Source organism: Moschus berezovskii, chromosome 5 (genome assembly GCF_049115385.1).
Source record: "Moschus berezovskii isolate FMDL1 chromosome 5, NW_MosBer_1.0, whole genome shotgun sequence".
Taxonomy (NCBI): domain Eukaryota; kingdom Metazoa; phylum Chordata; class Mammalia; order Artiodactyla; family Moschidae; genus Moschus; species Moschus berezovskii.
Window position 1 is genome coordinate 126,352,077 of NC_142464.1, and position 26,350 is coordinate 126,378,426.

Sequence of the window (26,350 nt, forward strand, 5' to 3'; positions counted from 1 at the left end):
GAGTGCGAGGTTAAAAGCATCTGTTCTGTGGATAGATACCCAGGTCCCCTATGGTCGTTTTTCAAACCCACCAGCACTTTCTCCCTGGCTGGCGGGTTTGGAGGATGTACAGAGGCCAGCTGGTCTCAGGACGCTCCTCACGTCTCACCAGCCCACGGCTGTCCCGTTCAGTGTGCTTGTTAGCTATGAAGACAGGGGTAGTGCCAGTCCTCAAGGCCGCCTGACAGCATTCCCACTGCCAGGACAACCCTGCTCTAGGCATCACGGTCTCCCACGGCCAGCCTCCGGCCTTGCCCATAACAGAAGCACCTTGACCTTGGGGCCTGGCGACCTCCCACCCTCAAGACCCTCGAGTGCCAGGACCCCCCGGGAGTTCTGGAACTAAGCACAGGTCGCTCGCTGGGGCTGGGCGGGTGGGGGAGGTAGGATTTGCACCCACTTCGGCCACACACCTGGCCGCTTCCCAAGGACCACCTCCACCGCCCCGGTTCCGGGGGAGCTGCCCCGCCCAGGCCTGTGCCCTCCTCGGTCCCCGGATCTTAAGCACAGGGGCCGGTTATCTCAGAGGAACCCTGCGGGGGCGGCGCCGCTGCCTCCCTCGACCTCGTGGCCGCAAGGAGCCCAAAGGACCCGCAAGACGCCGGTTGGCAGGCGCCGCTCGCTCGGCGGCCGGCGCGCGGGTGCGGGATGGGAGCACGCGGGGCTCAGCGGGCTGCAGGCCGGGGGGCGCGGCGTGAGCGCGCGGGGCCCGCGGGGCGCCCGGCAGGTGCGGCCGGCGGGGCGGGGCGGGGAGCCGGGCCCGGGGGCGGGCGAGGCGGGCGGGCGCGGCCTGCAGCCGCCCGCGTGGTCTGCGCGGCGCCCGCGCCGGGAAACAGGAGGCCGCCGCGCCGGAAGCCCCGCCCGCGCGCGCGCCCTGTCCCCGCCCGGTGGAGCGGCTGCTGGCGCGGCGCGGCGGCTCGGCACGGCGGCGCCCGGGCGCAGGCGAGCGGGCGGAGCGGCGGACGGCGCCCAGGCCGCGCCACGCGCCGGGCTCGCGGCGGAGCGCGCCGGACTGGTCGGGGCCCGCGGCCGCCCGCGCCTTTCCATGGGCAGCTCGCACTTGCTCAACAAGGGCCTGCCGCTCGGTAAGGCCGCGCGCGCGCATTTCCGGCCGCGGGGGCGGGGCGGGGCGGGGCCGCGGGGGCGGGCGGGGCGGGCGCGGGCGCCGGCTTTGTGTGCGAGTGCGCGTGCGCGCCGGCGTCCGCGCGCCGGGGGCCAGGGGGCGGGGCCGCGGGGGGCGCCGTGCGCAGGCGCGGGCCGCTGCGTGCGAGTGCGCCGCCCCCCCTCGCCCGCGGGGGCCGCGGTGCGCGTGCTGCTGCGTGCGTGTGCGCGCCGGCGTCCGGGGGCGGGGCCGGCGTCAGGGCCGCGGGGGGCGCCGCGCGCGTGCGCGGGCTGCTGTGCGCGAGTGCGCGTGCGCCGCCGCCCCGCCCGCGCGCGCAGGTGACACAAAGGGGTGCGGGGCGCTCCGGGCCGTCGCGGCCGGGACTCCGCGCCCGAGGCGGGGGCGCCGCGGGCCTGTCCGCCCTGCGTCCCGGCTGGCGGGGCCCTGCCGGCGGGGCCCCGCAGGGAGGCCGGGCGCGCCGGTGGTCCCTCGTCCGCGGGGACCGGGCCTTCCGGGGCTTGCGCCCCTGCGCGCTGCGGGCCGGCTGTCGGGACGTGTGAGGCGACGCGGCGGCGGGGCGCGCCGTGCCGGCCCCGGCGGAGGAGACACCCGCCGCGGCCCGCGTGCCCGGACGGCCGTGGCCGCGGCCGCCTCACCCGGTCCCCGCCTCGCTTTGCCAAGCGCGGGGAGCAGGCGCTCTCCGTGCCCGGCCGCGCCCCGAGCCTGCGCCGGGGGCGGCCCGCCGTGCTGCCCTGCTGGCCGCCGCGCCGCGCCAGCGTCGGGCCGGGCCGTGTCCGCCTGTCGCTCCCCCCGAGCAGGCCCAGCTCCCCCGGCCGGGGCGCCTTCGCGGCGGGGCTGCCGCCCGCGGCCTCCCGCCCTGCCCCCCGGAGCCCGCAGGCCGGGCCGGGCCCCGGGCTCCGCGGTCTGTGGGCGCAGGGGCGGCCGTGGGTCCGGGCCCGCCCTCCGCGGAGGGGCCCCGGCCCTGGGCTTGCGGGAAGGCGGCCCGCGGCGGGCAGCTTCTGAAGCCGGGAGCCCGGCGGGCAGCCTTCTTGCCGGTGACGCTCTTCTCTGTGGTTGGTTAGGACAGGCTCGCTGTCGGGGCGTGCGATGGGATTGGTTTTCTTCCGAGTCCGCCCCGAGGAGTGATACCACTCCTCTCTCTTCTCTGCACGACTAGACAGTTGGGTCGCACATGAGGGGTCCAGAGTCGGGTGTGCAGGTGCTATCCCATGGGGGCACCTTCTCCCTCTTCAGGACCGCCCCCCCCCCCCCCGCTCTCCCCGGCCAAGTCTCAAATGTATGTCTGTAGACACAGGTACTCAAGAGAAAGCTTGTCTCCAGCAGTGTGGATGCTTGGGGTGCTCTGTGGGTTAGCGTCTCCTGTCAATTCTTGCATGGGGCAGCATCCCTGAGCCTCTGGACGAGTGGCCGCAGCAGGCAAGAGCCCAGGCCTGGCCCTCAGGGAACCCGGGCTGAGCCCCTGACCGGTGCATGGTCGTGGACTCCTTGTGCTCTGTGTGTCATGGCTGTAGAGTGGGGATGGAGCGTGAGAAGTGGGGTCACGTGACTGAGCGGATGTCACCTGTCAGATGGAGGGGCGGGCCGGGGAGGGTGCTAGGCCCTGGGGGGCAGGGGGCAAGGCTCAGGGCCAGGGTCTCTGTGCAGACTCTCTCTGGAAGGCAGGCAGGTGACCTGTGGAGTCACAGTTTGCATCACAGTGAACCTGCTCCCTCTGTGTTCTTTGATGTGGACGAAGTTCTTGCTGGGACTCTGAGCATCATGAAGGTAGCAGGACGCGTGCACACAGTGGGCACGAGTGAAGACGGTGTAAGAGATGAACTCGCGTGGGGAAGACTCTTCGTGACAAGCTCACGCCTCTCGTCACGGCTTTGTCTGGCACGTGTGCGGGGCGCCTTTCGGTTTCTGAGGAGTTGACACTGCAGTGGGTGGGCCTGCTGCAGGTGCTGTGAAGCACCTGCGTGCCCTGGGAGACCCCTGGCCTTGGCTGCAGGGGCTCAGCATCCACCACAGCCAGACCCACCCTGTCAGTGTGGCCAGACCCCTGCTCAGATGGCTGTGCTGGGGGCAGGGGTGAGCTGGACAAGGCGTGGCTGCTGCCTGCTCTTCAGAGTGACACAGGGGTGGGCAGGGGTCCTCGGTGTGTCAGAGCTGTGACTGGTGGTCAGCCAAAGGGCACGTCCTGACCGATGAGCTGGCTTCGTAGAGGAGGATGGGGAGGTACCAGGGGCAGCGATGCGCGCGTTTCCTGCTGCTGAGGCGTGTGCGTGGGATTGCGGTGACCAGGGAGCTGCAGTGTGCAGGCTGGAGGCCTGGTGGAGTGTGGGGGGGCGCGGGGCCAGGGAGTTGGCTGGAGGACTGGACGTGGGGCCGGGGACCCTGTTCGTGGCTGCAGAGTTTGGAGCTTGAGTTTGAGAAGGCAGTTCCTGGGGCTGGAAAGAAAGCAGAGGCTGTTTCGTGCTGAGCTCTGGGTGTATGTTCACTTTGCGATGCTCGGTAGCACTGCACCAACAGGCGTGAGCCAGCCCGTGCCCCTGACCCGGTGCTGTGGGTGCAGTGAGGCCTAGGGCCGGCTTCTCAGAAACCCTGGGCGTCCTGCAGATGCAGGGACATGCTGTGATCAGTCTGGGGGCTCAGCGACTCTGGTGACTCCAGAGTCTGCCAGCCGTAGCCCGGTCCCTCCTAGAACAGCTACACCCTGGGGAGCTGTGCCCGAGGACGTGGCTCAGGTGCGTGGTGGCTGGGGTGGGGCGGGGCCACGCACCTCATGTGTGGAACCAGGCAGCAGTGAGCGCGAGACGGTGCAGCTCCCTGCTGTCGGCATCGCCCCTCAGCGTGGCTGTCAAGTCGCAGCCCGAGTCCCCTGCCGTCCCCTCTGGTCCCTTCCATCCCCTCGTGCTGCTGTGTGGTGTGTTGCTCTGGGGCATCATCTACCTGTCTCCGGATCTAGGAGGGGTGTTGAGGCGGCTGCCTGCTGGGCTCTCAACAGTGCCCTCTGTCCTGTTGGCCCCAAGCTAGGCAGCGGCCAGCATGGACGTCCGCCTCGGCTCCACAGGTCCAGTCATCGCCCTCTCCCAGCCTGGGAGCCAGGGGAGCTCAGGGGCATGTCCAGCTCTCAGAGGGGCTTCCTCTCTCACCGGCCGCTGCGTCCCCTGCCCCTCACCGTGGCGCTGGATGCAGGCGTGCACGCTGGGCACTGCCCCCCGTGATCGGCTCCTGGCTCCCGTGGCCACGCTGCCCATGGCGCCTGTCCTCTACCATGGGGCCAGTGCAGCTTCCGCATTAGGCTGGTCATCAGACGTCCTTGCTTCCCCATGTGCTCACCAGCTGCCCCCAGAACCTAGCCTGGCACAGCCTGTGTCCTGGTCTCAGGGCCCCAAAGGTCCACTGGCACCCATGTCCATCCCTAAGCAAAACCAGAGAGGGCAGGAAGGGACCAGGGAGGCTGGTGGGGGTGAGACTGGGAGGAAAAGGAAAGTGGAGTCTAGCGGGGGCTGCAGCCCAGCACGTGCGGCCCCTCCCCCAGCAGGTGTGCCTGTCTCCCTGCACCCCACCCCGGGCACACCGACCCTGAGCGCCCACAGCACCTCCGTGGGGTCAGCAGGTGCAGGGAGGGAGGGGGAGGGGCCGGGCCCCTGTGCCCAGGGCCCTGGGTCTGCGGCTGACCAGGACGGCATGTGGTACCTGGGAACCCGGGGCTATCATGAGGTGACCTACCTGCTCCTTGCTGCCCCACTGCTAAGGGGATGGAGCCTCTGCCCTGGCAGGTGCCCTGGCTTTCAGCCACCTGCCCCCCAGACGGGCCCTCCCCACAGTCACTGGAGTCACCCAGGGGGCAGGGGGTATCCCCATCACCTCTGTCCCCAGAGTTTCTTTGCAAGGAGCCAGCCATGCGTCGCCTCCAGACAGGGCCCAGTTTCTGGAGAGGGTGAGGGGCAGGTGTGTCTGGAATCTGCAGGGTGAGGGACCTCTGGCCACGACCCCTCTCCCTGTGTCACTCCCACCCCTGCTCCCCTGGGGGGAGGGGTGCAGACCCCCGTGGCTCCCTTGAGACAGGTGGGTCTGAGGGCAGGAGCCCCTGAGACTCGTCCAGTCACGGTGGGGTCAGGGGCCCAGCAGGACAGCCCTGCACTCACAGGGGGCATGGGATGTGTCTGGATGCCACCGTGGGGCCGTGCCTGCTGGACATGGGCCTCGGTCCCTGCAGGCGTTCTCCACCCTTCTTAAAGGGGCGCCGTTTCCCAGGAGGCTGGGAGGCACCTGGTGGGGTGCGCAGGGCAGGGTGGCACGGGGGGCCCTGAGGCTAACTGTTGGTCCCCCCGGACGTGACCGCGACCCCCCAGCCTGTCCCTGCGGCCCCATGTTGGGTTCTCCTGTGGGTATCCTCAGCAGTGAGGTCACTTACGGGCTGCTGTTTGCCTGTTTCTAGAAACCAGGTGGGGCTTAGCGTTTTCACCCCACGAGTTTGCCCAGTGCTAGCCTGGAAGTTTCTTTCTACTGTGGTCTTGCGTTATCTCCAGCACGATTGGACGGTTGAATCTCCAAGTCTTAGCCGCTGGACCCTGCCGTCCTGCCCACAGGGTCCTGGGACCGGCACAGAGCAGACTCGCGTGGTCCATCTGCGGTGCTCGCCAGAGGGTGCCTCCAGTCTGCGTTGGGCCTGAGCTCTGACTGGGGCCCTCCACCTGTCCAGATTGGCGCCCGAGCCCCCAGGCCCACAGTGGGTGGGCACCCCCTACCCCACAGGGAGGGATGTGCTGGCCCCTTCACGCTGCACGGCGCGGCAGGGCTTCCTTTTGAGGCCGTTTTCACGGCAGGTGGGCCGGCAGTGGGCACGAGAGCCCAGGGTCCCAGCTGCCCTACCAGGGCCGGGAGGGCACGGTATGGGGCCTTGCTTGAGGGGTGGAGCCCAGCCCTAGGCAGGCAGGGTGCTGGTGACTGGGGGCCCATGAGTGACCACGTAGGCCCATCGGGCACCCCCCACCCACTTCCTGGTTTCTCTGGGGTTTAGGGAGGAGGCTGGGGAAGCCTGCCAGAAGGCCAGCTGTAACCCCTCTGGAGTCCCATCACCTGCACACACGGGTCTCCATGACAGAGGGCAGCACACAGGCTGGCCCACTCCGCCGCGCAGAGGTGACTGCTGTGGCCTGCCCCCTGCTGCCCCTGCAGTCTGGGCTGGCTGAGTGCCCTCTCCTGGCCCTGCCCGTCGGGGCACAGGGGTGGGCCATGGGGCTATCACAGCCAGCAGAACACCCCCCACCCCTGGTTGTGATATGTCACTGGGTGTGAAACTGGGGCCCCAAGGCAGTTGTGCTGAGCCAGGGATACCCCAAGGGGGGCCAGCGTCCCTGGCGGCCGGCTTGCTGCCTGGCTGGGCACCCCCTGCCCATCACTGTCCCCGAGCGCCTCCTGAGAGGCTGAGGCCTGGGGCCTGGGGGGTTCAGTGAGGTTGCTGCAGCTCGGTGGGGTGGCGTCCTGTCCTGGGGCTGTGTCTGCGGTGTTGGGGGACACCTGCTGTCTGACGGCTGATGGAGGACTGGAGGACATTTTTCATGAAGTGAAGTTAAGGCAGAGGAGCATCACTGTTTGTGCCATAGGAACATCGATTTCCCGTGTTTTGTGGTTTCAGAGAGGAGCACAGCTGCTCTGTATGAGGGGAACCCAGCGTGTGTTTCAGGCTAAGGTAGCATGGCTCTGGGGCACCGAGTCCTTTCACGACAGGGCTGCTGTCCACGCTGCGGGGACGGGACTGGGGCCCAAGGTGCCATGACCGCCGCTCGTGGGCATGTGGCAGGTGCCAAGCAGGACCCAGATGCTGGAGGGGGGCTTCAACCCACACGGCACGTGGGGGTTACTCCTAGGCCACATGGGAGCTGGTGATGGGACTGACTTGGGTGCTGGCTGCCCGTCGGGTGGTGGGCCCGGAGGGGAGCAGCCTGCCAACAGAGGAGCTGTTGGAAGTGGGCTGCCCCTGGCCCATGTCCTGGGTTCGTGGCCTGAGCCAGCTTTGCTGGCAGGACTTCTTGGGAGGGGCCGGATCAGGAAGGACTCGGGCACACCCACGGTGTGGGTCGTGGCTGGGTCACCCTGCCCTCGGAAGGGCTGTGCACAGATGGGAGTTGGGGCGGGGGCCTCTGGACGTCACTGTCCACGGGGCCCAGGAGTCTGTGGGACTGGCCTCCTGCAGCCCGACACAGCTGTGCAGCCCAGGGTAGCGTGAGAAGGAGGCCCGCTTGGCGCTCTCTGTGGACACAGGCCCTTTTCCTGGCGGCCGCTGTGAGGGGGACAGGGCACCTGGGCCTTGTGGGGGCCCCTGCCCCATAGCAGGCGCCCACGGTCCGCCCCGTGCTAGGGGTGGCCTCACCCCAAGACGGTGAACCAGGCGCTCAGGGTGGGGGCTGGGCAGTCAGCGCTTACCCCCCGCCCCCGATTCTCAGCCTGCGTCTGTGATGGCGTGTGGCCGGCGTGTGGGCCCCTCACGGCCCGGCCACTGTCCAGGGTCGTCCTACCCCCTGGAGCTGTTTGGGGAAGACCACCCCTAAATCTAGCCCTGGCCACAGGATGCTGCCCAAGGGAACCAACGTGCCCACTAGCCTGGGGAGCCCCTACCTCCGGGCCTGTGAGGGGGTGTCCAGGTCGGGGTTTGCATCCCGGGGGCCTCTCCCCAGCAATCTCCGTGGAAGCCCAGTCTGCTTGCCCCATGCCAGGCCCAGGAAGCGATGGGTCCCATGAGACAGAAGTTTCCAGAACTGGCCACAGACCTGTTCCCAGAGCCGCCCACTCTCCACCCCTCCCAGCTCACGCACAGGGTGACGTCTGGGGGGTCCCGGGCATGTGGATGCGACCTTTGGGGTGAGCCTCTAGCCTCTGAGTCCTGTCCGTGGCCTGGCCAGTCACCCCCACACCAGGTCCTGCCCGGAGGACGCGGGGGCCCAGGCTCGGGCGTCCAGTCAGCCCTCGGTGGCGCTTAACGTGTCTCTTGTGTTTAATTTTTAGTCAGACTTTGACCCGGCGCGGGCTTCGGTGGTCACCGTGGACAGGCGCCTGGGAGCTTTGGTTCGAGACAATTAAAGCCGTGGGATGAGGACGCAGTGACAGGCCGCGGTTCTGCCGGGGATTCTGAAGATAGCCGCTTTGAACAGTTGAATTCATGGTCGTGGGAGCCGCGCCCATACTGAGACATGGCAGGTTGGTTTGGGCTCGGGAACGCGAGGCTGCCCGAGGAGGAGGAGCCGCCTCGGTCCCCGAGTGCGTGGGGTCAGGTGAGGGATGCCCCAGGGGCCCTCACCTTGGCCCTGGGCTTTGCTTCTGGTGAGGGTCCTGGGGGAGGTGCCAGCCAGGCCGCAGGAGGGAGCAGGCTTCTCCGGACCTCCTTGCTGTGGCTGGGGGTCACTGCTGGCCCCCTGGTCGGTGTCTGGCGAGGCTCCCATCTGTGTGCCCCGCCGGCTGGTTCACTCAAGGCTCCGCGAGCACCCTCTGGCTAAGAGGCCCTGGACCTGAGGGCGTAGTGCTCGGGCTGCAGGCGTCGGGCTCTGCGAAGGTGAAGCTGAGTGCGGCTGAGGGTGGGCATGTGCCACGCCGACATGGGTGCTGTTCCCGCGTGAGACGCTCTGTTCTCCTGGGGTAGCTGGAGAGACCAGGGCGGCGGTGACTGTGTCCCCCGCGGACGGAGAGGCCTGGCACTCTGCTGGGGGCACAGGGTCGGGGTCCGACACGGGCCGTGGAAGCGGCCACCTCGCGTGTCTGCCTGGGCGTCAGGCGGAAGGAGGGAGTTTCTGACAGCCCTTCCCGGTCTCGTTTCGGGAGGTGAGGGGCTCAGGCTGCCTACCCGCATCTTAACGCTCTGCTGCCTGTGCTGTTTCCTGCTCGTCAGACCTGCGGGCAGAGGTTGTCCCGGCTGCAGCCGGCTGGTTTCCTGTCGGGTTTGGGGCAGCAATGCTGCAGCCTGGTCTAAGAGAGAAATGTGAGGCGCTCCCGCGAGCCCCCCACGTTCCGGCCTGCGTGTCTGACAACGGCTGCAGTGCAGGGGGCCTGGGGCTCCGTGTCCCCAAGGCCCTGATTCTTGGCAGGGCATCACTGCCGTCAGCAGCCCCTCGGATGGCAGTGAGCTGTAGCAACCGCCCCGGTTTTTAGTTTATTTTTGACAAAGACCCCGGGGGCTGGACGCACAGAGCTGGAAGTCCTCAGGGTGGGCTGCGCGAGGTCCGTGGCGGGTGGGCTGAGGTCCCAGCAGGAGCTGAGCGTCTGGCCCTGTCGTTGCAGGCGTTCGACCTCCGATCATGAACGGGCCCATGCACCCCCGGCCCCTGGTGGCGCTGCTGGACGGCCGGGACTGCACGGTGGAGATGCCCATCCTGAAGGATGTGGCCACCGTGGCCTTCTGTGACGCGCAGTCCACGCAGGAGATCCACGAGAAGGTACACGGGCGGGCAGGGGGCACAGGGACGTCTCTGCTGTAAGCAGTCTTCCCCAGAAAGCGGCACCTGGGACTCCGCTGCGGTGGTCGGTGCTGGCAAGGGGGGCGCTGTGCCCCCACCCAGCTTGCACTGATTGCAGCGGTGCTGGCTGCCGGGACGCCCGATCCTGTGCCGTGGGGCTGCAGCTCTCATGACTCGATCCTGGAAGCTCCAGGCTCCCCGGGACGGGCGTGTGTTAACCTGGTTTCTGTCTGTAGTCACAGCTGATCAGACTTCAGAACCACCTTTCCCGAATCATTTGAGGAAGCTGGACAAAGGTTTATAAAACCTCGGCATTTTGGAAAGCCCACAGGGTTGGGAGAGGCCCGGATGCTGCAGGGTGAACTGAGGCAATGGCCAGGCCGGGACAACTGTTGGGCTGGGAGTGGCGGCTGAAAGGCTGGGCAGCTTTGGCACCTCGTGGGCCAGCGAGCATGGAACCTGCTCTGGGCTGGGCCTGCTCTGGGCTGAGCTGGAACCAGACCCACCCTCACGTTTCCACATCTGGCCTGGACTGCCCACAGCCTTGAATGTGGATGATCGAGGACCCCGCCCTGTCCTGGGATGCTGGCAGGAGGAAGAGGATGGTTCTCTGTGGGGAGCGGCTGTCAGCCTGGGCCCCAAGTCATCGTGCAGATCACGGGCTAGTGCAACGCCCAGCACGCAGATGAAGGTAGCTGGGCCGTCAGGGAGGAGAAACGGGGCGAGGGCGTCCCTGTGGCTCAGACAGTGAAGAGTCCGCCTGCAGCGCAGGAGGCCCAGGTTCGATCCCTGGGTCAGGAAGATCCCCCGGAGAAAGGAATGGCAACCTACTCCAGTATTCTTGTCTGGAGAACGCCATGGACAGAGGAGCCTGGTGGGCTACAGTCCATATGGTCGCAGAGTCAGACACGACTTGAGCGACTATCACGTTCACTTTCTGGGCTTCCCAGATGGCATTAGTGGTTACGAATCCGCCTGCCAGAGACACGGGTTTAATCCCTGCGTCAGCAGGAGCCCTGGCGAAGGGAAAGGCTGCCCACTCCAGTATTCTTGCCTGGAGAACCCCATGGACAGAGGCTGCAGTGCACAGCAGACACAACTAAGCGACTTACGAAACAAACTGAGCGAAAGCAGAGACAGTCGCGAGACGCCCTGCACGGCCAGCGGGCTGGCTGCTGCCACAGCCACGGCGTGGGGGCCGGGCCCGGGGCTCAGGAAGAGCCGAGAGCAGAAGAGGTGTCGGGAAGAGCTGGAGCTGAAACAGCGGCGCCGACGTGAGAGAGCAGAGCAGACTCGCCGGCCACCTGGGCAGCCGTGGGTGGGAAGGCGGTGCCGGTGAGGGCCTGAGGTGGGAGCCAGCTTCCTGCGGGAACCTCAGGGACCCAGGGTGGAGAGCAGAGCTGACGAGGCAAAGCCCAGAGCTGATGGAGGGGGGCGGACAGCAGGTGAGAGAAGGGCAGCAGCCCCCCGGAGCTCAGGTGGGTGGGCCCCTGAGCTGAGCAGGCTTGGGCCGCCCACCCGGCGGGCCCACGGCCAGTATTTCTCCTCGAGAAGCAAGCCCCACATCCACACTGACCTGCCCGAGAGCCCCCAGCGGCTTCATGTCTTGTGGCTGGAACCAGAGGGAGCCCAGCCGCCCTCAGCCCGGGGCCCGGGCCCGTGGCGCCTTCTCGGCCAGGAGAAGGAAGAGCAAGCCGGGCTGTGGCCTCGGGCGGCAGGGGCAGCCAGTCATCACCCTGGCCCATCTCCGTGCCCAGGAGGCTGAGGTGCCAGGTTCACATGCTGACGGGAGGGCGTTTCTCTGTGGCGATGGCAGTCCTGTGGCGGCTCCTCCGACAGAATGTGATCCGTGGGCAGGTTCCTGTGTCTTACACTGTTTCAAACTGAAAAGATATGTTTAGAAAAACCAGTAGAGAAAAAAGAGACAATACAGGTAGAAGTTTTTAAAAATCATAAGGAGGTCTTCCCTGGTGGTTCAGTGGTAAAGATCTGCCTGCCAATACGGGGGACACAGGTTCAGCCCCTGGTTCGGGAAGGTTCCACGTGCCCTGGAGCCCATGCACCACACTTGGAGAGCAGCCCGTTTGCTGCCAGCAGAGAAAGCCCACACGCAGCAGCAGAGACCCGGCACGGCCAAAAGGGGGTCACCCAATTAAAGAGATTAGAATTTAAGCAACATTAAAACAAGTTTTGCCAATGAATTGGAAAACTAACATAAAACGTGTCTTCTAAAATTGTTAGTTAACAAAACTATTTCAGCCAGTTACTGTAAAATCCAAATAAGCTACTCAGTAGACCCCTGGGCAGGGGCAGGGCCCTTGGCTCTGCAGCGAGCTCTGCCCACCCCCTGCCCCTCCAGGCAGGCAGCAACCCCCGCAACCGGCCCTCTACATCCTGAAACCCACGGGAGCCATGCCAAGGCCTCACCTGTTAGCGAAGAGGCAGAAGTGTCCGGGGAACAGAACCTTCTGCTTCAGACAGAAGAGACGTAGGGACCATGTGACTGGTGTCCTTGGGCCGGAGGGATGCCTGACTGTACACTGCACAGGACACAGCGAGAAAGGAGCCCCAGGAGAGCTGAGGAGCTCGGAAATTAAATGCAGGAGCGAAAAATTTAAGTTTCAGCAGGAAGCTTGGAAGACATAGTCCTGGGAGGCCCAGAGGGAAGGTGGAGGTGACGAATGACATGGGGGGACGCAGGCTCCCCGGGGCGCTGGGCGCCAGTGCAGCCGCCCTCAGGGGCGCCCGCGTCCACCCCCACTTTGAGCTAGGGGTGCCCGGGTGACCCAGTCCTACCGGGGGCGCTGCAGCCTGTGTCTGCAGAGCTGTCCTTTTTCTCGGCCGGCCTGGGTGCCACAATGGCGCCGCAGGAGCGCTGGTTGGATGCCTGGGTGGGAAGACCCCCTGGAGAAGGAGCGGCCACCCACTCCATTACTCTTGTCCGGGAGGTCCCGTGGACAGAGGAGCCTGGCGGGCTACAGTCCAGGTGCCGCAAGGAGTTGAGCACAGCCCAGCGGCAACCAGATGTGATGGCTGGAGCCTGGGCAGCCACCCAGACCTTGAGGGGAAGCTACAGGGAGCCTGGGAACAGTGGGGCAGCCAGACAGAAGTCCAGGACCCCGAAGGCTGTGGGGCTGACATGGTCCCTAGACCACCTGGCTGCAGGCACTGGGGAAACAGCAGCTTGTCTTCATAGCTGGTTGGATGTTGGACGTTTTCACCACAGCATGAGAGAAACTTCAGAGCTGAGTGGAGGCTCCCATGCTTCTGCCATGAGCCCAGGACAAGTGTCAGGGGCCCCGGAGGCCCTGGTTCAGGGCTCAGACATGGGGGTGCCAGGGTGGGGGACGAGAGTCAGAGTGGCCCCAGGCGGGTGCACAGCTCCTGGGAGAAGGGTTTCAGCTGGGATTGCTCCCCGCTCCCCAGCTCTCAGACCCTGAGGGGGCGACTCACCCCTTGGCCGCTCCCTCTGAAGCTCTTGGGGGAAAGTCGGTCCCCCCAAAGTGGAGGTGGCCGTGGAAGGGGGAGGCCTGGGGTCCTGTCGAGGGCCGGGTCAGCTGGGAAAGACGGGCACGCTCAGGGAAGGGTCACAGGGCTCCAGCGGGGACGTGGTCAGCGAAGTCCCAGCAGGGACGTGCCGAGGCAGGCATGAAGCGCAGGGAAACTCAGAGCACGTTGTGCCAGTGGGGGCCCCACTCGGGGGGCCTGAGGGACGCTGGTCAGCGCCCTGTGCACGCGCCACACCCGGGAGAGTGAGGTGTGTCCGCAGGGGCCGCCCCCGCCCCCAACAAGCCACGTGTGGCAGCTCTGCAGGCCACGTGTGGAGAGGAGGGCCGTCTGGCTGTGAGGCCCCCCCGCAGAGCAGGTCGCGTGGAGCAGGGAGCGGGGGGCGATGGGGTTAGCAGCAAATGGGCCCCACAGAGCAGATCGCGTGGAGCAGGGAAGGGCCCCCCCGCAGAGCAGGTCGCGTGGAGCAGGGGAGGGCCTCCCCGCAGAGCAGGTCGCGTGGAGCAGGGAAGGGCCCCCCGCAGAGCAGGTCCCGTGGAGCAGGGAGGGGGGGGCGATGGGGTTAGCAGCAAACGGGCCCCACAGAGCAGGTCGCTTGGAGCAGGGGAGGGCCTCCCCACAGAGCAGGTCGCGTGGAGCAGGGAAGGAGGGGGCGATGGAGGTTAGCAGCAAACGGGCCCCTCAGTGGGCAGGGGCCACAGTCCCAGCGGAGAGCGCGTGGGCCCGCAGGAGCCGGTGACCCGTCCGGCTGTGAGGCCGTCTGGCGGCCTCCCCACAGAGCAAATCGCGTGGAGCAGGGAAGGAGGGGGGCGATGGGGGTTAGCAGCAAACAGGCCCCTCAGTGGGCAGGGGCCACAGTCCCAGCGGAGAGCGCGCGGGCCTGCAGGAGCCGGTGACCCGTCCCCACCCCGGGGCTCACAGACAGCCGGGCCCCCGTGTGCCCAAGTGGCAGTGCTTCGGCAGGCCCCTAAGGATCTGGGCTGCAGTCTTCAGCCCACCGTCCTACCACCTGGGCCATCGTCCGGAAACCCCTGGGGCCATCTGGGAATGTCAGCCCTGGGCCTCGCTGAGAGTTTGTCTGTATGCAGGCAAACTGTGTGCAGGCGTCTGTGTGCGCTTGTGTACACGTGTGTGCGTTTCTGCATGTGTCTGCGTGTCTGTGTGTGCATGTGTGTATTCGTGCGTGTCTGTGTGTGTGCATGCGTGCATGTCTGTGTGTGCATGTGTGTATTTGTGCGTGTCTGTGTGTGTGTGCGTGTGAGTCTGTGTGTGCGTGTGAGATGCATGGTAAGCTTCGAGGTGAGGAGGTGCCCCACCCCCAGCCATGCCCTGGCCCACCTCTGGGCTGGTGCCCGGTGAGCACCCCTCAGGCCCCGCTGCTCCCAGTGCCTGGCCAGGCAGGCCTGTTAGCCCCTGTGGATTTGATAACATTGAGTCATGACAAGCTGGTCACACTGCAGGTGGAGGTCGATGGCATCCCAGGGGTGCTGTGACCATTTTGCAACCAGGAAAAGGGTCGCGAGGATCCAGCAGGAGTGGGGCACAGGGTCTGGCACGGTGCAGCGGCCCTGCCGTGGGTGCACCGTGGGGCTCCCCTTGGAGGGGCTGCACCTAGTACTGGTTCCAGGGATGCTCGGTAGAAAAAGGACCAGGCGTGGGAACAGCTATTTGCCCAGAACTGTGTGTGGGTGAGCGGCACCAGGAATTCAGACCAGTCAGCTCAGCCGCTCAGTCGTGTCCAACTCTGCGACCCCATGGACTGCAGCACGCCAGGCCTCCCTGTCGATCACTGAGTTTAGTCAGACTCATGTCCATCCAGTCGGTGATGCCATCCAGCCATCTCATCCTCTGTCGCCCCCGTCTCCTGCCTTCAGTCTTTCCCAGCATCGGGGTCTTTTCTAGTGAGTCAGCTCTTCGCATCAGGTGGCCAAAGTGTTGCAGTTTCAGCTTCAGCATCAGTCCTTACAGTGAATATTCAGGACTGATCTCCTTTAGGATGGACTGGTTGGATCTTACAGTCCAAGGAACTCTCAAGAGTCTTCTCCAACACTGCAGTTCAAAAGCATCAATTCTTTGGAGCTCAGCTTTCTTTATAGTCCAGCTCTCGCGTTCATACATGACCACTGGAAAAACCATAGCACCTTTGTCAGCAAACTAATGTCTATGCTTTTTAATATGCTGTCTAAAGTTAAAGCTAAAGTCACAGCACCCACCGGCGTGCGCCTCACACAGCACACGTGAGGTTGGGATCTCCAGGTGCTGGGTGGGTGGTGCTGATGGGCGGACGTGCCCGGGGTGGTAGCAGCAGGACCAGAGCTGGAAGAGGCTTGTGGGGAACCCCGTCATCTCCCAGAGCCCAGCAGACACACTGCGAGCCGCACAGCCTCCCAGCTTCAGAACTGTCCAGGCAGCCCCAGGCCATGCCTGCTGCCTCACGGCCCAGGAAGCTCGAGGACCCCTTCCCATCCCGCTTGCCTCAGCCCACCCCCTGATACACACCCCTGTCTCAGCCGAGGGCCACGTGTGTCCCGCTGTCCAGGCCAGAGCAGGCTTCACGCAGGGCCTCCCCTCCCGATGCTGGCCGCCATGTGTCCAGCTCTCCGGTTCCAGCGCTCGCCTGCAGTGGGCGCTGACCTCTGTCTACACGCAGCCCGCCCCAGCCCTGGGGGCCTCCTCACAGCCCCAGCCACACAGCGCGGGGCAGCCGGAGGGGCCTTCCCGGGAACCTGCCGGCTGAGCCTGCCCCTCGCCACCCACCCCACCCCGGCCATGTGCCCTGCCCTGTGCCCCTGCCCACCCCGCGTGCCCCCGTGATCCCTCTGCCTCTGATGCCCGCCACTGCCTCACGCCATCCTCACCTGCGTGATACTTGCGTCTGACCCCCTCCCAGGAGGCCGGGGCGGCTGGCCCATTCATGCACCGGGGACTGGGATCCCTGGGTCCTCTGAGCAGGGAGGGCCCGAGCCAGGCTGGCGGCACCTGTCCGCTCCTGTAGGACCAGGCCCCGGGCCCTCTGCCCTGCTGATGGCCATCTCTGCCCCGGACCTTTCTTCCCCTGTGGTGTGTCCTCTGGGCCCCCTCAGCCAGTAGGACGAGAAGGCAAGCCACGCCAGCCTTGAAACTGCATTCGGGGGGACCCTGCGTCTGGCTCCATCGGAGGCCCTGTGATCGTAGGAGGTGTGCCTGGGGCCGTTGGCTGCCTGAGAGGCTGCTGGCTCCTGCCCAGGGTTCCCCTCAGCGCCCGCACCCCACGGTCGCATTCGCCGCGGGCCAGCTGCTGCCTCAGCCCCGTGCGGCCTTGGGAGTCCAGCAGCCTCCGCCCCCTGGGGGACCCCGGGTCAGCGCGGGACGCTCTGTCGGGAGAGGGGAGGGCAGCCAACAGGTCCCGCGGGCTCCCCGTGGCCTGAGATGTCGTTGATTATACCGGCCTGTTCGGGAGGGATAAACTGGGCCCCCGGCTGCAGCAGGTCCTGGAGTTCATGATGCCTTGGGTTCAGGTGGCCCAGCTCCAGGGCCCCACCCTTGGGTCCAGAGATGGAGCTCATAGGTCCCTGGCTGTTCCGAGCACATCCGGAGCGTACCCTCGTTCCTGGCCCTGGGCTGTGGCCCCAAGCCCCAGCTGGGCACGACTTGCTGGTGGCCTGGCGCTGGCAGAATGTGGGTTCAGCCAGTGGTGGGGTGGGCGGGGCCGTGCACGTGCGCAGGTAGGGGCCTTGCGTGGGGCGCAGCGCGAGCAGACCCCGCGGTGGGGAGGTCTGTGCGCCAGGCTCTTAGGAGACCCTGGCAGCTACCTGCTCACATGGGTTTCACCTGGGGTGGCCCCACTGAGACACGCGCACCCCGTCCCTGCAAGCGTCCTGAGCCTCCGTGGGTGGGGCAGAGACCGAGCTGTCAGGCCCCTCGCGGGGTCCGCACTGGCCAGGCCAGCCTCTTGGCCGAGCGCATGTAAAACCTGTGCCTGCTCTTGATGTCTCTCAGTGCGGTGCCGGGGGAGGCCACCCCCAAGTTTTGCGGTGCGCAGGACGGAGGCCTCGGGTTGCAGCCACTCCCCGACCCTTCCGAGGGGAGTAGCCCACATGGCGACAGTGAGGGGTGGCCACGTCCGCCCCTCCCGGTGTGAAAGGGTGCCGTGCTCATTACTGCGTCTTCACCGCCTGGGGACTCGTGTGCACTGCCCCGCGGCAGCTCCTCTTCCGGGAGCAGTGCGTGCATGGCAGCGTGGCCCCCCTCCCCATCAGGGATTCTGGGGGCCTCGGGTCCTCCCAGTGCCTGCGTTTTCCGTCTGTTGTAGGGTGTGGTGCCCAGGGAGAGGGCAGCCCCTCCCCACCTCCCTGTGCCAGCCAGGCGAGCCCCGTCCCCTCTGTCAACCGGCAGGTGTCCTAGGCGTGTCTGCTGGGTGGCCGTCACCCTCGGGTCATGGCAGGTGCTCACATGGGGACCCGGCGGCCTCCCACCCAGACAGCCTGCTGTGCCCACGGAGGTGCAGGCTGCTCGGGGCAGCACCGGTCACCACGCTCCCCTCGCTGCAGGTCCTGAACGAGGCTGTGGGTGCACTTATGTACCACACCATCACGCTGACCAGGGAGGACCTGGAGAAGTTCAAGGCCCTGCGGATAATTGTGCGCATCGGCAGCGGCTTCGACAACATCGACATCAAGTCGGCCGGGGACCTAGGTAGGCCGCTCGGGACCCTCCCCTGCAGCCCTGCCTGTTGACCTGCTGTCTCCTATCCCCACAGAGTGTCCATCCCGCCGTCATCTGTCCCCACAGAGTGTCCATCCCGCCGTCACCTGTCCCTGGGCAGCATCCACCCTGCCATCTCCTGTCCCCACGCGGTGTCCACCCCACTGTCGCCTGGCAGGCCGGTTGCTTTCCGAGCCAGGGTGTCCCTGGGCCTCGTGTCTGCCTCTCAATTTCACCAGCTGGGGCTGTGTCCTTCCAGGGACGTCTGGCTGTGCCGGGTGGCCCTCCCCTCCACAGCCCCGCAGGGCCTGGTCTCTTGGGCGCCGCCTTGTTTCCGAGTCTGACGGGGCCTGGTCTCTGCTGGGCGCCGCCTTGTTTCCGAGTCTGACGGGGTCTCCAGCTCTTCTCGCTCAGTCTCCCGTGCACCCCCCACACCCCGTCCTCCCTTGTGCTGAGGGGCGGGGAGGCTGCTGCTTGGGGAGCAGTGGCCTGGCTGAGACCCGTTCCAGGAAGGTCCAGTGGTCGGTGGTCCAGGGCAGGGGCAGGTAACCTGCCTTGATCTCCTGGCCTCCAGGCCAGGACGTGTCCCAGGTGATGCCCGAGACCATCCCAGTGACCGCCCCGTGTGTCTCGCGTCTCCAGGCATCGCCGTCTGCAACGTGCCGGCCGCATCCGTGGAGGAGACTGCCGACTCCACCATGTGTCACATCCTCAACCTGTACCGCAGGACCACGTGGCTGCACCAGGCGCTGCGGGAGGGCACACGTGTCCAGAGCGTCGAGCAGATCCGGGAGGTGGCCTCCGGAGCCGCCAGGATCCGCGGGGAGACGCTGGGCGTCATCGGGCTAGGTGCGAGGGCCTGCGCCCTACCCGCGCCTGTGGACGGAGAGGCCCGCCACCACCTGGGAGGGCTGTCCAGCAGGGAGCAGCACTGGGTGCCCGGGTCTCTTAGCTGCCCCAGGAACAGCAGGCAGAGCCCCACGCCCACCCTGGTGTTAAGTGCCCTCAGGGTCACGTGCCCCATGGGCGGGGTCATGCGTGCCCGCTCAACCTGCCAAATGCTCAGGGCTGTCAGGTGGCGGTGAGGCTGCTGCCCTGAGTCCTGTCCAGGGTGGAGGGAGGCTGCTTGCTGTCCCCCTTGCTTGCTCTTGTGCCTTGCAGGCCAGCGCCCTGGGCTCAGGTAGCAAACCAGGGAGCAGAGACGTGCTGGGGGCAGAGGAAATGAGGTCGGGCCTTGGGGGTTGCGGAAGCAGGGGAGGGCGAGTATGGACAGAGGAGCCTACCCTGCCTGGGGTGTAGCTCTTGCGCCCCCGTCGGTGATCCCCAGGGTTCTCCACGGCAGAGGCCCCCCCTGTGCAGCAGTGGGGAGCTGCAGGGCAGAGAGACAGTTGCGTTAGCTCAGGTGAGGACCACGGACGTCTGAGGACGTGGGAATGTCCCACTCCTGATGTGACTTGCTCTCCTGCTGGACTGCTTACAGACACCAGGGCTGGTCAGAGCCCCATAGCCACGTGAGCACCCTACACCCAGTAACGGGGCCCCTGTGCCCGGAACCAGCCAGGGTGGAGCCGGTGGGGCCGCTCAGTGTGATGGAGGAGGAGGAAGGGGTGCGGGAGGGTGGGGTGGCTGAGTGTCCCTGGCAGGTGGGTTTGGGGCCACATCTCGAGTAGGCAGTGTTGGTGCAGAAACCACGGGGTGGGCAGGCCCTGGAGGCTGCATCCTAACCAGCTCCTGGTCGTCCTTGGAGGCCGTCAGGCCCGCCCTGGGGACCACGGCCCTGGCTGTCTGCTCCGGCCCTCCCCGCGCCCGTCTCAAGACCCCCAGAGCCTGTGCCCCGGTTCCCTCGGCCTGAAAGCAGAGTGGTGGCCCCGGCGGCGTGAGCTGAAGCACGGATCTTGCTACCTGTGTCATTTGCAGAGGCCAGGGTCGCAGCCGTGGTGGCTCCACGCTGAGGCTCTGTGTGCGGCTCCTGGGGACCCAAGAGCTGTGCAGTGGCAGCTGTCGCATACACAATTCCACTTTGCACTTTTGTTTGTAAAAAATGGAGGTTCTTTTTGGGCTTCCCTGGGGTTGAGGAGCCGGGTGTCGCAGTGAAGTGGCTGAGCGGGGGCCCCTGGCCTGCATCGCCTGTCCGCAGAACGAGTGGCTGCTCCAGCCGCCGCAGTGCCACCTGTGGCAGGTCCGCTGGACTGCTGGGTGCCCGTGCTCCCGGGGCCCTGGCCCTTCTCCGTGTAACCTCGTTCCCCACGCGCCCACTGCCTGGCCTTTGGGGGCAGGCACCCGGGGTGACGCCCGTCTCCCCCCAGGGCGCGTGGGTCAGGCGGTGGCACTGCGGGCCAAGGCCTTCGGCTTCAATGTGCTCTTCTATGACCCCTACCTGGCGGATGGCACGGAGCGGGCGCTGGGGCTGCAGCGGGTCAGCACGCTGCAGGACCTGCTCTTCCACAGCGACTGCGTGACCCTGCACTGCGGCCTCAACGAGCACAACCACCACCTCATCAACGACTTCACCGTCAAGCAGGTCTGCGCCCGCGGGGCGGGGCGGGGCGGGTCCGCCGGGGGCGGGGGAGCAGGGCGGGGCCGGCCTAAGCCCGCACCGGCCCCTCCTGGGTCCCGGGCCTTTCAAACGACTGTGTACTCAGGCCTCTGTGTTGTGAGCACGTGCAGTGCACACACCCGGGTGTGGGCAAGTTTGGATGACAGTGGCCCTCCACGTGTGTGCACACGGTTGTACGGATGTGTGTGTACCTGTTTCTAAGCGGTTTGTGTTTGTGTCTGTCCACACGTGTACACACGCACACGCATGTGTGGTTGGGCTTCCCTGGTGGCTCAGCTGGTAAAGAAGCCGCCTGCAGTGCGGGAGACCTGGTCCCTGGGTTGGAAAGATCCCCTGGAGAAGGGAAAGGCTACCCACTCGTGTATTCTGGTCTGGAGAATTCCATGCACTCTATAGTCCATGGGGTCGCTAAGAGTCAGACACAGCTGAGCGACTTGCACACACGTGCGCAGACACACGCACGTGTGGTCACATATACGTGTGTGCATGGGGGTGCACACGTGGAGCCCTGACTGTTGTCTGCCCCAGCACCCCAGCCCTGTGGAGGGTGAGGCCGGACACCATTCCCATGCGCTGGGCTGGCCTGTGGGGGTTGTGGAGTTGGTCAGGCCATGCCATCCATGAGGACCAAGTGAGGCCTGGACAGATAGGAGCCTACCAGGGAAGAGCCCTGCACCCACGGACAGCTGCTTGAGCCCCTCAGCGGGGTGGGCTGCCTTGGGGTGAAATCGGGGTCACGGGGAATGCCCCATCTTGGAGCAGGGGGGCCTCCTTCCCAGTACCAGCGAGGGGGCATCTTCAGGTCCACCGTCTGTCCTTCCCAGATGAGACAAGGGGCCTTCCTGGTGAACACCGCCCGGGGCGGCCTGGTGGACGAGAAGGCGCTGGCCCAGGCCCTGAAGGAGGGGCGGATCCGCGGCGCGGCCCTGGACGTGCACGAGTCGGAGCCCTTCAGGTGCCTCCTGCCTGCTCCCGGGGCCCCCGGTGTGGGGCCCGCCCCGCTCATGCCCTGCACTAGCCTGTGTCTGGCCTGGTGGGGGGTGGCACGGTCTCCTGGCCCTGCCTTTGGGCAGCTTGAGGTTGTCTTAGGGTAGACCTTCCTGCAGGGCCAAGCCAGGTCTCAGCAGGAGGGGAGCTCAGCTTTGCGGGCCAGGACAGCCCGGGGTCCTGCACCTGAGGGAGGGGGAGGGCTGAGACCAGGGCCCCCTGCCAAGTGTCCCAGGCCGCTGGCCCCCAGGGGGCCGTGTGTAAACGCCGCGGCCGAGAGGCTGTCGGGCAGCAGGGCCCAGGGGGTCCTCATCCCTGGAGCGTTCAGGGGGCCCAGGTCTGAGAGCTCAGTCACCTGTAGGGGGCTGGGTGTGTCCCCAGTTGAGACCCTGGCCACTGCGGTCAGGGAGGGGCTGGGCAGATCTGACAGGTGGGGGTGGGCTCTGGCCAGGGTCAGGCTCTGACCTTTAGCCTCTGATCTCTCTGACCTCTGTGCAGCTTTAGCCAGGGCCCCTTGAAGGACGCGCCCAACCTGATCTGCACCCCACATGCAGCCTGGTACAGCGAGCAGGCCTCCATCGAGATGCGTGAGGAGGCGGCCAGGGAGATCCGGAGAGCCATCACAGGTGGGCGGGGCGGGGCTGCGTCCGTTGGCTGGCCGGGTGGGCGGTGGGCCAGGGCCGTGGGGCGGGGCACGGGGTGGGCGGGCCGGGGCCGGGAGCCGGGCACTGATTGGGCGCGGAAGGAGACAAGACCCACCGGGGCCTGACGTCTCTGCGCCACAGACCCTGAACGCTTGTGCCCCTGGCGTCGCGTCTGTGACGCTCCTTCGCTGTCCTGGGGGTGTCAGCTCGCGTGTCTTTCTCCGCACCTTTGAGGAAGTCTTCTGTGCTTGCGAGCTTTCTGGGCGGGCCCGTCAGCTCTGAGATCTCCAGTCTGAGCAGGCACCAGTGAGCTGAGGTCGCCCGCCCGAAGCTGGGGGTCCCTGCCCAGACAGGCGGGGCCGCTCTGCCCGAGGGCCGTGCGCCCGCGGGTGCAGCCTCGTCCCCCTCAGAGCCCCCACGGGCATCCTTCGCTCCCCTGCGTTCCCCAGGCCGCATCCCCGACAGCCTGAAGAACTGCGTCAACAAGGATCACCTGGCAGCCGCCACCCACTGGGCCAGCGTGGACCCCGCCGTGGTGCACCCCGAGCTCAACGGGGCCGCCTACAGGTAAGCGGGGCCCTCGGGCGGACGTGTGCTCGCTGGGCCCTGTGCCGTGGGCGGCTGGGGCACGCGCCCTGAGCGGGCGGCAGCCTTCGCCTTCGGGGTGGTGGCCGGTTCGCCGTCCTGGGTCTCGGCCGCACGGAGCGGGGCGGGGCGGGCTGGACGGGGCGCCCCCGGGGCTCACGCGCTGCCTCTTCCCCCAGCAGGTACCCCCCGGGCGTGGTGGGCGTGGCGCCCAGCGGCATCCCAGCCGCCGTGGAGGGCATCGTCCCCAGCGCGATGTCCCTGTCCCACGGCCTGCCCCCCGTCTCCCACCCGCCCCACGCCCCTTCTCCCGGCCAAACCGTCAAGCCCGAGACGGATAGAGACCACGCGAGCGACCAGTTGTAGCCGGGGGCGGAGCTCTGCAGCCAGGGCGCCGGCCGAGCCCTGGACGGGCGTGTGCAGGCGCGGTGCCCACGGTGGCCTGGTCTCCAGAGACGGGCCGGGCGCCAGGGCAGAGCTGGCGCCGCTGCCCGCGTCGACTGTAGTTGTCCCGCCCCGAGGGCCGGCCGCGCCCCGAGTCCTCCGCGTCCTCGTTAAGCAGCAGAAGTTAGTAGTTCGCTCTCCCCGAATGTCCTCGTCTGTGTCCAGTCTCTGCAACATCACAGGTGTGTTTGCTCAGCTGTCGGCAGGGGAGCCTGGGCGGCCGCGGCGCTGCTCTCGGCGGTTCCTGCGTGTGGAGCGCCCCAGACAGGCAGTTGGCAAACTTCTCAGGACAACGAATCCTTCCCGTTTTTCTTTTTACGCCACACAGTGCATTGTTTTTTCTACCTGCTTGTCTTATTTTTAGAATAATTTAGAAAAACAGAACCAAGGCTGTCTTTCCTAACTTTGGCATGAACCCTGTGTTTCCAACGAAGACGGCGTCGCGAGGCAGCCGGGTTGGGAGCGCGCGGCCCCCATCCGGCGGCGGGTGCAGCGCCCGGCCCGCGGTGCCGTCCTGCTGATGTGGTAGGCTAGCAATATTTTGGTTAAAATCATGTTTGTGACCGTAACCATTTGTATGAATTATTTTAAAGAAATAAAAGTCCCAGAAAGAGCCGGCACGCCCAGCCTCTGTTTTAGCGGCTTTGTCTCACGGGGACACTGGTGGAGTCCGTCCTCTTCCCGGCCAGCGCCGGTGGCCTCGGAGCTGGACAGGCAGCTCTGGGGGGTCCACGCTGGGCTCTGCTTCCTTTGGCTTCTGGAGCCGCTTGCCCTTTGTGTCCCTACTGGAACCTGGGGGTCCTCACTGTTCTGTGTGCAGTGCCTCCCCCTTCCTCTTGGGGGTCCTGAACCACGGTGGAAGTACAAGGTACACACGCAGGGCAGCAGCTGGAGTAACGGGCCTGCTGGAGCAGAGGCTCAGGAGGAGACTGAGACTCAGGAGCGGCTTCAGAACATAATATAAAGGCTGGAGTAAAGACATGTTTATTTGTATCTTCACTAGAAACAAGGAAAGCTAAAGGTTTAAGTCATAGGTGGGTGTACAAAATAAAGTTGGAATTAATCAAATAGAGCATAAACACAGTATCAAGCAATTCAACAGTTGGTTCTTTAAATTAGTAAAATTGTTACCTTCAGGTAAAGGAAGAGAATAAGACAGCTACAGCCCAGATCAGGACTCAAGAGGAGGTTGCTGAACAGTTACCAATGTCAGTCAGATCACAGAGTGACGAAAGCTTTCTGGTGAGAATTTACAGAGAACACTTGCTCAACCAACACAGAGTAAAAGATCTGAATTGCTCTATAACTTTCTAAGAAATTAGACTTAAAAAGCTTTCCCAAAGAAAATTACAGATGGCTTCAAACCTTAGTTCTTAAAAATACTTTAAAAGCAGAAAAAAACTGATTTCCAGTTGAGAAGACAAAAGGAGGTGCACTTTCCAATCATTTTGAGATTAACTTTTCAAATCTTTAGAGAAAAAAAGACAATCCAGCCTCATCTTAAGGAGTGAGCCAAGTGGGGGACTCCTACACTGTGAGCCAGGTGGGGTGACTCCTACACCCTGAGCTAAGGTGGGGTGACTCACCTTGTGACCAACGGGGGGTGACTCCTACACCATGAGTTAAGGTGGGGTGACCCCTACACCAAGAGCCCAGGTGGGGTGACCCCTATACTGTGAGCCCGGGTGAGGTGACTCCTACACTGTGAGCCCAGGTGGGGTGACTCCTACACTGTGAGTTAAGGTGGGGTGACTCCTACACCGTGAGCCCAGGTGGTTATAGGCCTCATATGGGGACAAGCCCCCAGGTCTCCCCCAGGTAGGGGGTGGGCCCTGTGGAGCCCAGTTGACCTCAGGACCCTCTGTGGGTTGGAGGGTGACCGTGTGAGGTGGGTGCCTTTGCCCTCAGGCCCAGGCCTCACTCCCCGGCCGTGGAGCGCCGGCTGCTGTGGACCTGGCGGGGCCCTGGCCTGATGCTCTCAGGGTGGCTACGCTGAACACAGGAGCTTGTTTCCAAAATGCTGCCCCTCCGACTCCACTGAGGACGGTGTTGAAGGGCGGTCCCGAACCCCGAGTCCCCGTGGACTCTCTGACCCTGGCCCAGGGATGTTCCTGCCATGCTGTGCAGGGGTTGGGGCGGGCACCGCTTGCTGTGAGCCATGTGCAGAACCACCCAGCGTCCCTCTGCCAGGCCCAGTGATCACCCCCCACCCCGTGTCACCACAGAACTGAGACACGCAGCGCTGGCAGACGGGTCCAGGGACTCTGTAGCAGCTTCTCACAGCGATCAGGACAGGGCATCCTGTCCATCAGCCCTGCCCTGGGCTGGCCTCTGTGGGCCTGGCCCAGCAGTGGAGCCGGACCCTGGGTGTGTTCATGGAGCTCGGTGCGCGTGTGTCAGTGGAGGGGCCCAGTGACCGGGGGCAGCAAGGACTGTTTCCCGGAGCCGGCTGCTCACCTGCCCACCCGGCCCCCAGCAAGTCCCACAGACCCTGGACACCCCCGCCTGGTCTGCTTCTGCAGCCTCGGCTCCCAGGGAATGGCTCGCGCCTGGTCGTGGCTATCAGCCCTCCCCGAGACTGCAGGGGTTGCTTGGTCCCCTGACCTTGGTTCTGCGTCCAGGAAACCCTGTTGACATCTCTTTGTTGACAGAGCAGGGCTGATGACTTCTGATCTCGTCCCCTGTCAGAGCTGAAACTTTGTATTTTCCTTTAGGCTCTTGGTTTAACTTCCTTTGCAGAAGTGTGAGTTTCAGGAGGCCTGCCCAGTGGCCAGGGCGTGGGGGTGAGTAAATCAGTGACGGGGGCGTTTCCTCAGACCGGAAGCTCAGGTTGGCCCGGGACCTCCATGCTGGCTGCCCGTTCCCCCCGCAACGACTTCCTCTTGGGTTTTCCTGCTCCGAGTGCTGAAGTAGCTTCCTGAGAATGGGCTCAGGGGGCTGGTTTGTAAAACCTCGTGTCTGATATGCCCTCCCGGTCTAGGGGGCAGGTGGGGCTGGGGCTTAACACCGAAATCCCCAGCGCGTTTCCCACCAGGAATGAAGTTCAGGGTAACTCGGTCAGAACGCCAGCTGTTTATTGTCAGTAAATTCTTATCTCCAAATTGATGTGGACTCACAGGGGTCTGCGAACTTGGGACTACGCTACTTTGAGGCTTGTCAAAAAGCAGGCATAGCAACAGAGACCGATGGGCCAAATGGAAGGGAAGCCGGAGAAAGCTGGTGTGCGTGTGCGTGCGTGTGCACTCGTGTGAGCTTGTTTAGGGGAACTTGAGCCGTGACGGGGACGCCAGTGCATGGAGCAGGGCGGCGGGTCTCTGTGCCCGGAGTGTGGGCAGAGCGGCCTCCC

At 65.5% G+C, this 26,350-nt stretch overlaps 1 protein-coding gene across 6 annotated transcripts; it reads left to right on the forward strand.

The window, feature by feature from the left end:
• Positions 1 to 913: 913 nt before the first annotated feature.
• On the forward strand, positions 914 to 23,618 carry CTBP1 (C-terminal binding protein 1). 6 transcript variants are annotated; one of them, XM_055435221.2, is made up of 10 exons: positions 920 to 1,124; positions 8,156 to 8,347; positions 9,422 to 9,576; positions 17,634 to 17,778; positions 18,430 to 18,636; positions 20,094 to 20,308; positions 21,169 to 21,299; positions 21,830 to 21,957; positions 22,425 to 22,542; positions 22,740 to 23,618. In XM_055435221.2, the coding sequence occupies exons 2-10, from the start codon at positions 8,341 to 8,343 to the stop codon at positions 22,924 to 22,926; spliced, it is 1,293 nt and encodes a 430-aa protein (XP_055291196.1). In that variant the 5' UTR covers positions 920 to 1,124; positions 8,156 to 8,340; the 3' UTR covers positions 22,927 to 23,618. The 6 variants fall into 6 exon arrangements, with proteins under 6 accessions (XP_088692758.1, XP_088692756.1, XP_055291196.1 ...); XM_055435226.2 differs by having other exon boundaries at positions 8,160 to 8,347; XM_055435223.2 differs by lacking the exon at positions 920 to 1,124 and adding an exon at positions 3,936 to 8,011.
• Positions 23,619 to 26,350: the final 2,732 nt, after the last annotated feature.